This window comes from Lactuca saligna, chromosome 9 (genome assembly GCF_052625555.1).
Source record: "Lactuca saligna cultivar CGN05327 chromosome 9, ASM5262555v1, whole genome shotgun sequence".
NCBI lineage: Eukaryota > Viridiplantae > Streptophyta > Magnoliopsida > Asterales > Asteraceae > Lactuca > Lactuca saligna.
The window spans coordinates 25,235,337-25,250,222 of NC_136425.1; the positions used below are offsets into that span (position 1 = coordinate 25,235,337).

At 32.8% G+C, this 14,886-nt stretch overlaps 1 protein-coding gene across 1 annotated transcript; it reads right to left on the reverse strand.

The window, feature by feature from the left end:
* Positions 1 to 5,595: 5,595 nt before the first annotated feature.
* On the reverse strand, positions 5,596 to 14,637 carry LOC145014675 (alpha-L-arabinofuranosidase 1-like). Its single transcript, XM_078973107.1, has 18 exons — positions 14,481 to 14,637; positions 9,532 to 9,798; positions 9,358 to 9,412; positions 9,060 to 9,262; positions 8,819 to 8,940; positions 8,591 to 8,738; positions 8,263 to 8,332; positions 8,037 to 8,182; positions 7,905 to 7,950; positions 7,772 to 7,824; positions 7,526 to 7,670; positions 7,305 to 7,423; positions 7,132 to 7,203; positions 6,938 to 7,038; positions 6,458 to 6,514; positions 6,158 to 6,356; positions 5,948 to 6,094; positions 5,596 to 5,828 (listed from the first exon to the last, which is right to left on the reverse strand). The coding sequence occupies exons 2-18, from the start codon at positions 9,751 to 9,753 to the stop codon at positions 5,679 to 5,681; spliced, it is 2,055 nt and encodes a 684-aa protein (XP_078829233.1). The 5' UTR covers positions 9,754 to 9,798; positions 14,481 to 14,637; the 3' UTR covers positions 5,596 to 5,678.
* Between the last annotated feature and the right edge of the window lie 249 nt (positions 14,638 to 14,886).

Consider the following 14,886-nt stretch of genomic DNA (forward strand, 5'->3'; position numbering starts at 1 on the left):
TGAGTGGGTCAGGCTTGGGAGCCTGGTGAGCATATAGAGTTTTCAACCCACAATAAATAAATTATATTTAATTTCACCAATCAATCACTATCCCGATTACCCATTCCCGTTATCCTCACTTTACATCCCTAAAACAACATCTATCTCAAGGGATCTAATCTAGGATTTTCATCGGGACGGACATTACTGCTAAGGGGTTTCCTCAACAATAGATATCCTAAAGGCAACCATGAGGGGGATAGAGTACACCGGTGAACACATCGTTCACAACACCTACAGGTTATGAACCTGCTAGCGTTCCACGAGACTGTCTAGAAGGAGTCTGTGGTCGTTATCCATACTCCGCTGAATAACTAGGTCAACAACAACAACATCGAGGCCTCTCATCTGTTTATTACGCACCAACTATCTACCCATGTTCTACCCAACATATTAGTAGATAAAAATATATATTTTTATACATAGTTTAAAACCTATATAGCATTTTCATCCAATACATATTTCACATAACAGATGAGGCATACCCACATAACACGTATTTCATAGAAAACAATTCAGATCTATGAGATTGAAAAGAGTGAATATACATTCACGCACATAACAACAAAATTATACACATAACACGTATTTCGTATAAAATACTTCATAATTATGCGTTAGAAGAAATTAACTACACACTCACTTGATCAGAAGATGATCGGACAGCACTATGGCTTGCAGAAGTAGTAATCCTCAACAGATCTGGAAGATCTCTACAAAAATCGAACTTCTCGCGGGCAGAGCTTCGGCTCGGAAACCGCACTTCTCGGGATCTTCGGGATCTCGAGACTCGGGAATATTACTGGGGCTTCGGGATGGCTTCGGGGGTAAAACCGCAGAGCTTCGACACAAAAACGAGAGGAAATTAGCAATTTGGCCGGCTGCTCTCGCATCCTATTTATAGGAGGCTGGAAGCCTCTCGTACGCGGGGCGTACGTGCCTCAGAAACGTAAGCGCATGCGTCATCCGAAGTGTCGACACTCTTCGGAGTACGCGGGGCGTACTCACCTACGTGGCGCGTAAGTTGGATCAGACCTGTGACTCGCCTTCGGATAATGCTTCCGAATTTTGATTTAAAAATAAATACAAATTAATTAATAAACTTCGGAAATTCATATCTTCTTCATACGAACTCCGTTTTCGACGTTCTTTATATCAACGGAAAGGTGAGTACGCTCTACAACTTTCGTTTAGACTCCGTCGGCTAATTTTGACTTTATTTTTATTATTTATTTTTAATAGGCCGGGACAGAAAATTTCGTTATAAATTCATAACTTCTTCGTCCGACGTCCGTTCTCGCCTAACTTTTTATCGCTTTGATACTAACAACGAGATCTTCGATTCTCGTTTAGATCACTAAGGCTAAATATCGCTTTAACGTAAATTTCACTTTTTTTACGTTATTCAGCGTTGCCGGTTCTGTCGCGAAACTTCGACATGTCATAACTTCCTCGTTATCACTCGGATTTCGGCATTCTTTATATCTTCGGAAACCTTGTTTCAACTACTACAACATTATCTAAAGATATCAAGTTTATTTTACACTTAAATTTTTACGTTTATTTTTATTCTTAATTAATCAAACCACATAATTAAGCAATTAAGCACAAAACACATAATACTCAAATAATACACTTATATTATTTCAAAACGGGTTACAAAGGTTAACCTAGACCATTACATTGCTAAAAATGGCAATCCCGGAAACACAGGCGTTACAAAAATCATCACGACACCGATAATCGTAAAAAGTGACTTTGCGATAAAATACTCTTTAGCCTTAGATATCTCAAAAAAAGTTGTAGTATATGTTAAATCGGGAATGTACATAAAAACAACATCCGAATCTGACTTCGTATGAGGAAGTTATGATTTTTCTAAGATTTAGCATAGCAGTGTACAACCCGAAATCGAATTTTAGATCGATCGATTTTTAGCCGACACAACCTAAACGAGAATCGAAGATCTCGTTAATAGGAGCTCAACGATAAATAGACAGACGAAAACGGACGTCGGATAACAAAGTTATGAATTTTTAACGGACTTAACCTGTTAAGGCTTGTTAAAATATAACTTTAAGAATAAAGTCAAAATTAGCCGACAAAGTCTAAATGAAAGTTGTAGAGTACGTCACCACCTACGCGTGAATATAAAGAACGTCAAAAACGGAGTTCGTATGCAAAAGTTACGATTTTTAAAAGATAATTAGTTTTTGGGGTAACCAGCGAGGGACACGTGGCGCGATCTGAGCCACTACTTCCTCACCACAGCTTAGCACCAGATGATGACACCTGGCCACGAATGCCCAACATTCAGCAAGGGAACGCCCTGTATTCGCACCTAACTTAGCCTATAAATAGAGACGCAAATCACCCTAAAAACCTACACCTCACCCATTCTTTCTCTCTCAACACTCCCGATCTCTACCTACCAATCCCTAGCAACTTCCAAGTACCAGAGACGAGTCCCGGAGCACCAAAATGCTCTGAGAAGAAGAGATTTTTGGCTTGGAAGTTCTACCTCCGCAGAGCTCGGCTCCTAGCCAAACCTCCTAGTTTCGCCGGAGGAAAATAAAATTGTTAGAAGTGAAGCGTTGTCCGAGTTTGGAATCATCACTTTAACAAGTGGGTGCATAATTACTTTCATCTTACACATATATATGAAGTATTTAATATAAATTACGTGCTATGTGTGCATATTATTTATGTTCTTGATATCCATGTTGGATGAACAAAATAAACATGTTTTATTTTATTTAAACTGTATATGTATTTTATACCTACAAAAATATTGGGTAGAGATGGGTAGATGAATGATGAGGGATGAAAGATAATATAAATGAACATTGGTATCTATGAACTTAGTGCCATATAGATGAACATTGGCAGCTGCGCCACAACCTGTAGATGTTTTTGAACTACGATGTACTCTAAACATCCTAGCAGTTGCGCCTAAAGGATAATATCGCCAGCTATGCCTAATAGAGAACATCATAATCCTGACAGTTGCGTCTAAATGATAATATCGACAACTATGCCTAATAAAGAACATCATAATCGTTGTAGTTGCGCCTAAATGATAATATTGGCAGTTGGGCCTAATAGATAACATTGGCAGTTGGGCCATAGGCAACAATGGACTTCGTGTCTATTTCTTAGGACAATCCTTAGGAATGGATGAGTGAATGATAAATGATTCTTAGGGTAAATCTTTAAGAAATAAAGAAGATAACGGGGATGGGTAATTGGATTAATTATTTGATGATGAAACATAATAACTTTATTATTGTGGGTTGAAAACCCTATGTACTAACTAGGTTTTGCAACCCAACTAACTCAGTTTATTTGTATCACAGGTATCGATACGAAACTACATTACACTAAGAGATTAAATGAGGTGTAAATCACTAGTGTAAATGAATGTAAGGTTTGTTTATGCTTATGTTTATGTATTGACGATGACATCCCAATTTTAATATAAACAAAATACATTTCTCGGGAAATGCTTTGATAATATATTTATCATGTTTTTTGGAAACAAATTCCGCAATCCTATTTCTTTAAAAATGAATACTCTGATTTTCAAATAAGCATAAATAAAATTTTTAAAATGACCATAAATTTGGGGATGTCACATTAAGTATGACACAAGAACATCAAGATTGGAGCAACACCACCACCTTGGGGCAACAGGAACATGCATGGCACAAGAGCATACCTCATGGCGCAAGAGGAGTACCCCATGGCTTAAGAGGAACACCTCATGGCGCAACAGGGAGCATTATGGCGCAAGAGCATCCTTCTTGGCCCATCCCTTTAACATATGGCACAACAAGATCCCTCTGTTGCTCCATATCACTCCCAAGCACTCCAAACCTCTTCCATGTGCTCCAAACCCCCGTCTGCATGATCAGTTCCTTTGGCACTTGATCCGTTCGTCCATTCCTTTATCAGATGATCCGTTTTTTTTCACATGCCCCATCAACCCCAAGTACTCTATTGTGATCTAAGTGTTCCATGTTAGACAAGATTTCATACCCCTACATTAGTAACTGATGAAATCCCAAATCAAAATTTTAGTGAGCTATTGAATAGTGTGATTGATCATACAAGTACCAAGGCTTTTGGTAGACTACTTTCATTTCCGAATTTGCTTGCGACAAGTCCTAGCATTAGTACGAGTTCATTGACCACGTAAGGGTGATCCATCTTGATGATGAATTCCACAATAACAAGAAAAGGAAATTAACCGTTTGATATCTGCTTGTTCTCCCTACTTCAAGTCCCAATGAACAACATGATCTTGACCTATCATTTGTTCAATTTGGTCGATCCGATACTTAGTTAATTCTTTTATCTTTATGGTCCCACTGATACCTAATCGATAATGAATTGAAATGGCTTTTTTAGGCCCCATTCCATCTATTTTTGTTGAGGCAATTCTGATTTGTTCATCGACAACTGATCCTGAAATATATAACATTCTTGATCCCTCCTTTTACTAGTCTTCTCAGCTGGAATAAAAAAAGATTCTCAGCTCTACTCCTACTCCTTCTTTAGGATAGGATCGTTGTTGGTCCTTTTTTGCACTAAAAAACTAGTCAGAGTAACTCTAGTTATCTACGTACGAAATTTACGAAACATGGATAAGAAAGCATGCGGGATAAAAGAAGAACGAGGTATAGTGAGAAAGCTCACCCCTGCCTTTAGACGATAAAGCCTTCTTTTACAGCTCATCCCATAGACAAATCAATAGGAAATGCTACAAGCCATTGTTGTTCTTTTTCTGATTAACTAGTTAGCTTTCATCTGCCAGAAGAACACTAAAGAAGCGTCTTCGCAGAGCCATTTTCATAGTCAAGTCCCAAATGGTTCACTGTTGTTGTACCATAACCATTAGAATCAGGCTTGTGAAGGAGAGGCAATGCAATAGCAACCATCTCTGAAACTTAAAGATCCTACGTCCACATATCTTAAGTATTTTTATAAGGATGGTGGGTATCATATCACACTCACCACACTTTTCTATTGACACGTCAGTTTTTACCACACCCCACAAAACTGGTGGGTGTCATAGCACACCTTACCACACTTTTTTTATCGAATAAAATGTAATAAATTAAAAATAATAAAAGAAAAATACTTCATTAGTTAAACAAAATACATACTAGAAATTTTTTTGTGTTGTTTGGTGATTTTAAAATGAGAAGTTAAGTTTTATTTATAGGAAAATGTAAAAAATAAAATAAAATAGCCAACGGCTACTTTCAAATGGTCAAAAAGGGGAGAAGGGTGCGGCAAAAGCATACCACGATAAACCCTTACCGCATTTTCTTTTTGGTCATCGGTGCGTTGTTTACCGCATACTGCATCTTACCACGGTATGCAGTATGCTAGACACCTTATGGTCTAATGAGTAAACAATATGAGTGGTTCATGAATCATGAGGGGCTCTTTGCCTCTTTGGTGGCTTGATTACTTACACGTCGAAACCATGTAAACATCTGCCTATAGCAAAAAGCAAAACATATCAATGGAAAACGATAGATTTTAGGATTAAAGAAAAAGTTATTTTATTTATAGTCATTATGCTTTTCATAATTACATTAGACCTTTGATAATGATTTACACTTTTAAATCTATGATACATATGACATATCATTCATTGCAATAATCTGTACAACATCCTTTGACAACATTAACAAATCAAAAGAAGACAAAGAATTTGGCTGGAGTACCACATTCATATCATTCCTACGTTTCTTGATTAAGCTTTGAACCACTGAAACCTGCATCATGATATGCCCATGAAAAGTTAGGCCCTATTTCTTTTTCACTTAATGAACTTAACATGTACATAACTTAATTTATCAAGTTATTATTAAGTCATATAAGAGAAAATAAACACCTTGGTTGGATTTTGGAAAGAATTCTCATCCATAACATTAGTGGAGGATAACACAGCTTTTGATGACTTTGAATAGTCTATTAAGCTTGTATCTAACCCTTTAATTGCTATCTTCATGTTCACTTGGTTACTCCCATAGTTTAAAACCTGAAAAAGAAATTACTCAAAATCAACCCATGTTAGGTTAAGGTAAAAAGGATTAAAGTTTACCTTTACTCTTATATAGTTGTTCTTATCCACTGGGTTCTGATACAAAATAGTGGATGCCATAAGTGAATCTGATGAATTGCTTTGGAGGTCTGAATGAAGAAGAGTTGCACCATTTGACACTGAGAAAAACCGTTGCATCCAGTAACTTGGTGTTCCATAAGCCCGATAAGAATCAAACACTATTGCATCTGGCACAAACCTTAAAAGAGAGAATAATAACATACTGTTATTACAACTTCTCATTGTACAAAATAGTTGATAATTTTTAGTCACGAATAGAATTTTTGAAAACGTATATACCCCTTGTTATTGGCATTCAGAAACAAAGGTGCATTGCTTGCCATATCAACAATATCACTGCAACAAGAATCATGTTAGAATACTAGGATTCTAGAAAGAGAAGGGTGTTGTTTCTTTTTCACTTAATGAACTTCATGAGGGACATGACTTAATTTGTTAAGCTGTATATATGTGTGTTTCTTTTTCATTTAAGATAGAAAGAACAATTTAGTAGAGAAAGTCAGGGAAATGTGTATTTCCGTATTAAAGTTGTAACTTTTTAGAAATTTGCAATCATTTTCATGAGTTTATCTACCAAGTCAAAAGGAACACCCATATATACTATAGCTTAATGGGTTAAGAACTTAATGTGGACAGCTATACATGTCTGCTTCTTGTTTTTACTTAATCTGGACAAAATGAAATCTGTTATTTATTTAGAGTCTCATATATGTTTATGTAATTAACATTTTAGGAAAAAAAAAAAAAAAAAAGACAAACCTATTCTTCTCTATGCCAATGAGAAATCCAGCTTCTGCAAGTGCTGCTAAAAGATTTCCTGAACCACCATCATTTACCACAGCATACTCACTTACAAATGCCTGAAATCATTCACTCTCACAACTCACACATACTTTTCACATAATTAAAAATATATATCTTTTTCTAATCATTTTGAACTCAATTTTACAAACCTTTGGACCAATTCGTGATGTAAGATCAAACTTATGAGCCATAGAAAACATCGTTCTCGCATTTACATAGACCTAACAAGAATTAAAAAAAAAATCATTTTAGCAAAAAACACCCCTTTGTGGATCAAATTACTATCTCTAATTCTCTATCAATGTTGAAGAAAGAATCTTACATGATAATCATACAGATCAGCAGGGTGGTCTAATTGTGTGCTTGATCCATCACAATTAGAGATCACTTTGATGTCTGGATAAGCTTTCTTTATAGCATCATAGAACTTGAGGTAATTTGCTATGCAAAATGAGAAATAAGATAGTATTTGCCTTGATAATAAACAAGTTTTTTAAATACATACATCAACTAAAACTAAAAAAAGTAGATAGAAATGCATACCACGATAATGTGGCATTTGACAATCTTGATTCCCAATAGCAACATGTTTCAAATTAAATGGTTCTATGTGTCCCATATCAGCTCGAATAGATCCCCATGTTGAATTCGAATCACCTCTAGCAAATTCAATTCCATCAAGAGCATCCTGAATTCAAAAAACATCAACCTCTTAATGAAACTGAAAAAATAATCTTATATTAAGAGGGGATTAAAATTAAAGTTTGTGACATTGAAAGTAAAAAATACCTGTACAAAAGGTGTAATGTTGGAGGTATCGATTGCCTCTTGGTGGCTGAATCCTTTCAGTTAAAGAAAAAAGAGGAATAATTAACAAGTGTGTTTAAAGAGTAGAGTTAAAGAAAACAGAATGCTATAGTACCACTGTTCAATACCCATATTGGTGATGCACCCAAGTCTTCTGCCAGCTGTAACACAGAGTATTTTTTATTTTTAAATAAATGAGAATTAGGGTTTGAAAGCTGAATTAACAAAACAAGATGATTAAAGTCACCTGGAGAAATTCAAAGTAGCCAAGTCCATCATCATTCCAGTAAGACCATATGTCATTAAAATGTCCAGATCTTTCTTCCCAAGGTCCAACAGTATCCTTCCACCAATATGCATTTCTTAAATAGTTTCCTTCAACATAGCTTCCACCTAATGTACAACACATGCTATTAAATTAATTATGAGCTATTAAAAATATATTATGAATGAATCAAAATAACCATATTTACCTGGAAACCTGATAAATCCTGGCTTCAAATCTGCAACCATCTTAAAAAGATCATTTCTGTAACCATGCCCCTGCTCCCAAAAAAAAAAGAAATTTGGTTGTCTGTAGCACCTTTACAAAATGTATAATTTATATGATGAATTTTTTCTATATGCTTATTGTAGAATTGGCAATATATGAAGAATCACATTTACATATGAAGAATCAGAATTATATCTAGGGAGTAATTATTGGCAAAATATAATAGTAAAAGTACAAATGTACAAAAAAAGGCAAGTAGCATGTATTCTTACAATTAAAGTAAATTAAATATCGAGTACAAAACATACCTTGTATGTATCCATGGGCATAAGAGAAACTTGATCAAACCATATGACTCCTTTTCTGTTAGTTGTCAACTGTAGTCTTGAATTATGATTTGTCACTTTTGCTTCTAACACAACTTCCATCTTTTTCCAATTTGAAACATCATTGGCTCTTAAAGAACCATAATAAAAAAAATCTTTAATACCCCTTTTTCATAATTTCTACAAAATTGCTCCGTTATAAATACTCACATGATATTTACAGTAGCCAGTGTTTGCACTCCAGTTGAGTCGGTCAATGACACGGTTACATTTATTGGATTTAATGAACGAATATATACAACTAACTTGTACGTCTTCCCTTTTTCAATATTCTGCAAATAATGATTAAAAAAATAAATAATACTACAAATGTGTTGTATTTCAATGCTATAAAAGTAGGATGCTATAACAAAAAAAAAAAAAAAAAATGAAAGTAGGTTGTAATTCTTACCATCCCCCAGTATCCAGGATTATATACACCAACCCCTCCAGCTGGACAAGAACTGGTGTCACAAACCACCTCCATCCTCAATGCAACAGGATTTCTGTTGAAACATGAAGAAAGGTCTGTTGATACTTTCACTAATGAATAATTCCCAATCGTTGACCACGGGTCAATAATCGAAGGAGAATGTCTTCCACCAGATTCAAAACCTAACAACACATAAGTTGATAATGAAAACTATATTTTAATGGTTGTTTGTTATTGTTTACTAAATATTATTATTAAAGTATTTTTGACAAGTTACCTCTGTTGCTTACTAACTCTCCCCACAACCCACCTACACCAGCATGGTTAATCTCCTACAAAATACAAAATCACTGGTAATTTAAGTATTCATACTTTCAAATACATATATGATGAAAATATAACTATTATATATATGTAATTAACAAAATGCAAGCAAACTTGTTACTTGTACCTCAAAGGAAACACCAAAAAGGCTTTGTGGTATTTTCCTTGTGGATCCTTCATCTTGTGAAGCGTTTACAAGAAGCAATGCGTTTGTATTTGTTTTATCTCCTTTTGTATTTGTATCCCCCAAAGTTGATGAGCAGTAAATCAAAGTAGAAAGCCCAATAAGAAGAAGCCCAACTATTATTAGATTTACAGTTTCAGCCTCATTTCTTGAACTTGAACCCATTTCTTCTCCAAAAATACAACACTCTTAAATAAATTAACTTGCTTTCTGTATCATTCCATTAACAAAACAGTTGTATAAAACACTTCAGTGACTTCACCATTTTTTGTATAAATTGCTTAAGATAATCCCTATAAATAAGTTATTTACTAACAACAATTACATAAGGATCTGAAAGCAATAGGCATAGCAAAGGGTTAATATCAAGGAATGACAACAGAGTATGTCATAGTTTTACTATACGCACTAAACTTCTTCTGATTCTACAATTCTAACCCTTAATTTATCTAATTTTGTTTCAGTTTATTAATTTTTCCCGCTTTTTACCTATTCAACCGGTCGAATGTGTGCTTAAGGACAAGGACTGGGTTTGGGTTTTGTTTTACATCGGTCCGGAAGCCACCGCCTACCTGAGCATTTCCTCCTCCCTCCACCGGCGACATTCTCCTTTTCCCTCTTCCGCTACAACGAATTCCTCCACTTTTCCCTCTCTCCATCAATGACTTCTCTCCTCTCTGCAACTCACCATTCATCCACCCAAACTCCCTCTCAACCCCACCTCCTTCTGATTTGGTTTCTGAGAGAGAGAACCAGAACCACACAACCCACCTACCCTTCCCCCGGCGATGAAATCCACTGTCGTTCCTTATATGTTTTCTACATCAATTTCAGTTGATAGTTTTCCGAAGGGTCAATGTGGGAGTCTAACAGATTGTCTTTATCTCAGGGTTTTGAAGGGGGCGGGGTCAACGGGTTTTCTTCAGGGTCTATTTTGGTTTTATGATTTTATCGCAAGGTTAACAGGGTTTTCAGCAGTGTCTTCGTCGCAGGGTTGCTGCATGGTCGATTTTGGTTGAGAGCTGATCATTGATTTTGAAATTTTGATTGCGGTATGTGGTGGCGGTTTTGATGATGTCGCCGGAGGAATGAAAAGGACGGGTTGGTACAAAAATGAAATTAAAAGTTAAATTACTGTCTAAATTCTAGTTTTTTTTTTTTTTTTTTTTTTTTTTTTTTAATTAATTAATTAAAATTATTATCTTTTTAGCTAATTTATCTCTACTTATCTAAAATATGATTTTGTAAAACCTTATTGTTTAATTAGTTGTTTTTTTAAATATAAGTCATATTTTGAATAATTAAATATATTATAATATATTGTTTGAAAAATTATTACGTCATAAGTTAAAATAAAACTTAAAACTATTATATAATCATTATAAATTTATATTTCACATTAAAATTTTAATAGAAATATTTAATGAGTAAATAAATAAAAAATATAAAAAACTATAAATTAATATATATATATATATATATATATATATATATATATATATATATATATATATATATATATATATAATGATCAATAGAAAAGACAAATAAATATATGCTCTCAATATATAAAAGTTAATATTAATAAACTATAAAAATGTGTCTCCCCCTAGCATCAATATTGAGTTTTTTCATGGCTTTTTTACATAAAAAAAACTTAAATTATCTGATATACCCATCACTATAACCTTTTTATTTTTTATTTCTAAATAAAAAAAAATATTTCTTATTGTAGAAAGAGATAGAGAAAGTTAGAGAGAAAAAACAAAAATCTATTGAATATGGTTTTCGTGGTTTGCACGACAATTCATAATGACCACTAGCTACCACTAAGTAGTATGATGATGTGCACTATAGTGGTTAGTGGCCAACAACGAATGCATTATTATAAATATATTTGATGATTTTATATTTTTTTCAATTCAAAGTTTTTTGAACGAACTTGTTGACTAAATAACTCTAAATAAGTTTTTTTTAATTATTCTTTTAACTTTAATAAGTGGGACATATAGTTTTTTAACCACTTAACTAGACAATATCTACAAATGATTTATAAAAAACAATATGAAAATTTTGTTTTATTAATGATAGATACGATAAACTTTCTTTCTTGAGTTTTTAAAAATATTAACTAAAAAGCTTTTTGGAAGTTATTAAAGAATTTAATTGATATGTCTATAACATTTACAATACAATTATAAATTATTACATATGATAAAAAGCAATCCATGAATAATATTTTTCTTTTGCTTACCACAAAGTTTTGGTTTTTAGAATTTTACCTTAATAATTTTATATATTGACAGGTTTGGTCTTTATATGAAAAATAAATTACAAAATTTTTTCTTGTTTTTATATATTTATATATTTATTTATTTTACGTTTTGGTTTTAAATTTTGACTACAATACTTGGCAGGTTTATAATTATATAGAAAATAAATTATAAAAGTATTCCTTTTAATTATAAAAAGTAACATATATATGAATAGTATAGTTTTTTCTTTTTGAGTTTTACCACAAAAGTTTTTGCTTTCAGACTTTTGCCTCAATAGTTTCGTATGTTGGCAAGTTTAGTCCATATATAGAAAATAAATTACAATAGTTGTCCATGTATTTACAGAACAGGTCCTTGTCCATTTTTTTACGTCCGAGTTTTAGACTTTGGTCACAGTTGACATGATTGGTCTCTGTATAGAAAATAAATTACAAAAATTGTATCTATGATTTACAAAAAAGCTTTTCGTGCAAATTTTTTTTATAGAAATGGTCCATGTGCTTAAATAATATATTCTATGGGTTTAAGACTTTGGCCACAATACTTTCGTATGTTGGCAAATTTAGTCGTTGTGTAGAAATAAATTACAAAATTGTCCCTATAATTTACATAAAAGGTCGTTATGCATAATTTTTTTTACAACGTATGGTCTACGTGTTTAAAAAATAATAGAAAATTTATATATTACACCCCACAAAGCGGACATAAATAGACTCTCGGACTTCGTCTCTCGCGAAGCGGAGAAGAGACAATTTCTAGTTATAAAGAAAAGACAATTGAAATTATTTTGAAAATGATTGGAAGAATCCTTTTAAAAAATGGTTGTAATGTTGATTCTCAAGATACAATAGTAATGTGTATTGCTAAATTTGATACACACTGTGCTCGATGTTTCTAAACTCATGGTTTGTTGTAATAAAATATATGTAAAAGTTAATGAATATAAGGGTTGTTTTGTTTAAAAAACTATAAAAGATAGATAAAGAGGAATATATGTAGTGTATTTTCGGCAAGAAGTTTTTAAGAAAAACAATTAGAATTAAAGACAAATATCGTTAAGAAGTACGAATTTAAAACTTTTATTTTAATACAAAAAACTCATAGCTTTCGAGAACTTGATGAGTTAATAATTTTTATTTTTATGTCATTTAAGCTACTTTGTCAAACAATTTCACACAAACAAAAATTATAGTTTTCAACTTTCAACTAGTTTTGGCAAACATACCCATTTAATTTTTTAGGGTGTTAAATATGGTGTAATTTGTTTAAGACAATTTAATGTTGCCAATTTTATCAATTTGGTGTATAAGACAATGTTAACGATTGAAGTGTATTCTAAAAAAAATGTATTCTTTTTGGTGTTAGATATAATGCAATGAGTTTGAGATGATTTAATGGTAGTAGTTTTTATCAATTTGGTGTAAAAGATAATGTTAATGATTGAAGTGTAAGAGATATTTTAGAGTCTAAGACTATGGTTGACGTACTAGCTGAACAACTAGTTGATAGCTGAAAAACTATTTGTTAAATAAAAAGGTTAGTTGATAGCTAAAAACTAACTGAAAAACTTGCTAAAAAATATAAAATGACATAAAAAAAACATTTAAAAGAATATATTTATATAATTAATTAAGGGGTATATTTGAAAAATTTTAAAAAAGTTCCTAAAAGCTAGTATAAGTAGATTTTTAAAAAGATAGTTTATAAGCTACTTTTTGTTTGCCAAACATGATATCTAAGAAACACAAAAATAAACTAGTTTATCAGTTAGTTGTAGCGCGCCAAATACAACCTAAGATTATTTCACCAAAAGAGTTTGTATGAAGAGATGGATGAATCCAACATATATAGATCATATTGCCATGATATGTTAACACTCCTATAGAGACGGAGACTCAAAGATGATAGAGGGATGTGTCGGTTAATGAGGGTGCTAAATGTCAACTTTAATACCATAAAAGATATATACATGTAGTCCTTAGATTTAGTCTCCAAAAAAGCCTTTACAGAGAAAGGACCTCCAACATATAAGACTATGTCACACCAATGCGAGATATACCAACCAACAGCTGTTCTTGTATCCATCTTTATTTATGGTTCCAATCACATCTTAATACCATTAAATCAAAAAACTATATGTTTAATATTTTCATAACAAAATAACATAATTTGGTGACAATATAATCACATTTTGACTATCGAATGGAAGCCTTGTAGCTATTTTTTAGAATTAAAAATTTCAATGGAGGTGCGTAACTTTGGGGTTGAAGCCTTGAAGGAAGTAGATATCGGGCAAAAAATCATTCATCGATTACAGAATTGAAGAAGGTGAATAGCAATTGTTAGTTCGTTTTGAAGAGCCAAAGAAAGTCATTCAATCAGAACTAAAAGTCAACTCTCAATAAACAACACAAAAAGAGCAACGACAGGAAAATATTCTCAAAACAAGCAATTGAGGATCCAAATTTGCACTTAGCTACTGATACTGTATAGTCATCAGAAAAAGCAATATTGTATCTGTATGTATGTATGTTTAATTACATCGATCGTTACAGAAAAGAGCATATCATTAATTATTTAGTGATGAAATTGAAGACAAGAAAAGAAGATTCTTACAGAGTTAGAGAGATGGCCTTTAAATGAAGAAGATGAAGATGAAGATCCTTTAAATGAAATGTGTCATGTGTGCGCTGTTGATTGAGGAAATGGTAGAAAGGCGTTTTGTGAACGGATTAATGATTTGATTGTTTGGTTTGAATTTTAGAGGCTTCAGAGATGCTATATTCTGTCTTTGCTTTAACGTAAGCAAAGCTTATCCATCTCCACAAAAATTAATTAGTTAATGGACCCCACCAACCCACCCCCATTTGCTGCCATAGGTTATATCTTCATTCACCAAAATTTTGCATTTAATTACCGGAGTAAATTACTATTTTTGGATATGGTTCGAATGAAAATCCTGTATAATTCGTTCCATTTATTTTTCAAATGTTTTTAGTCCATACCCTGCATACCATTAAAA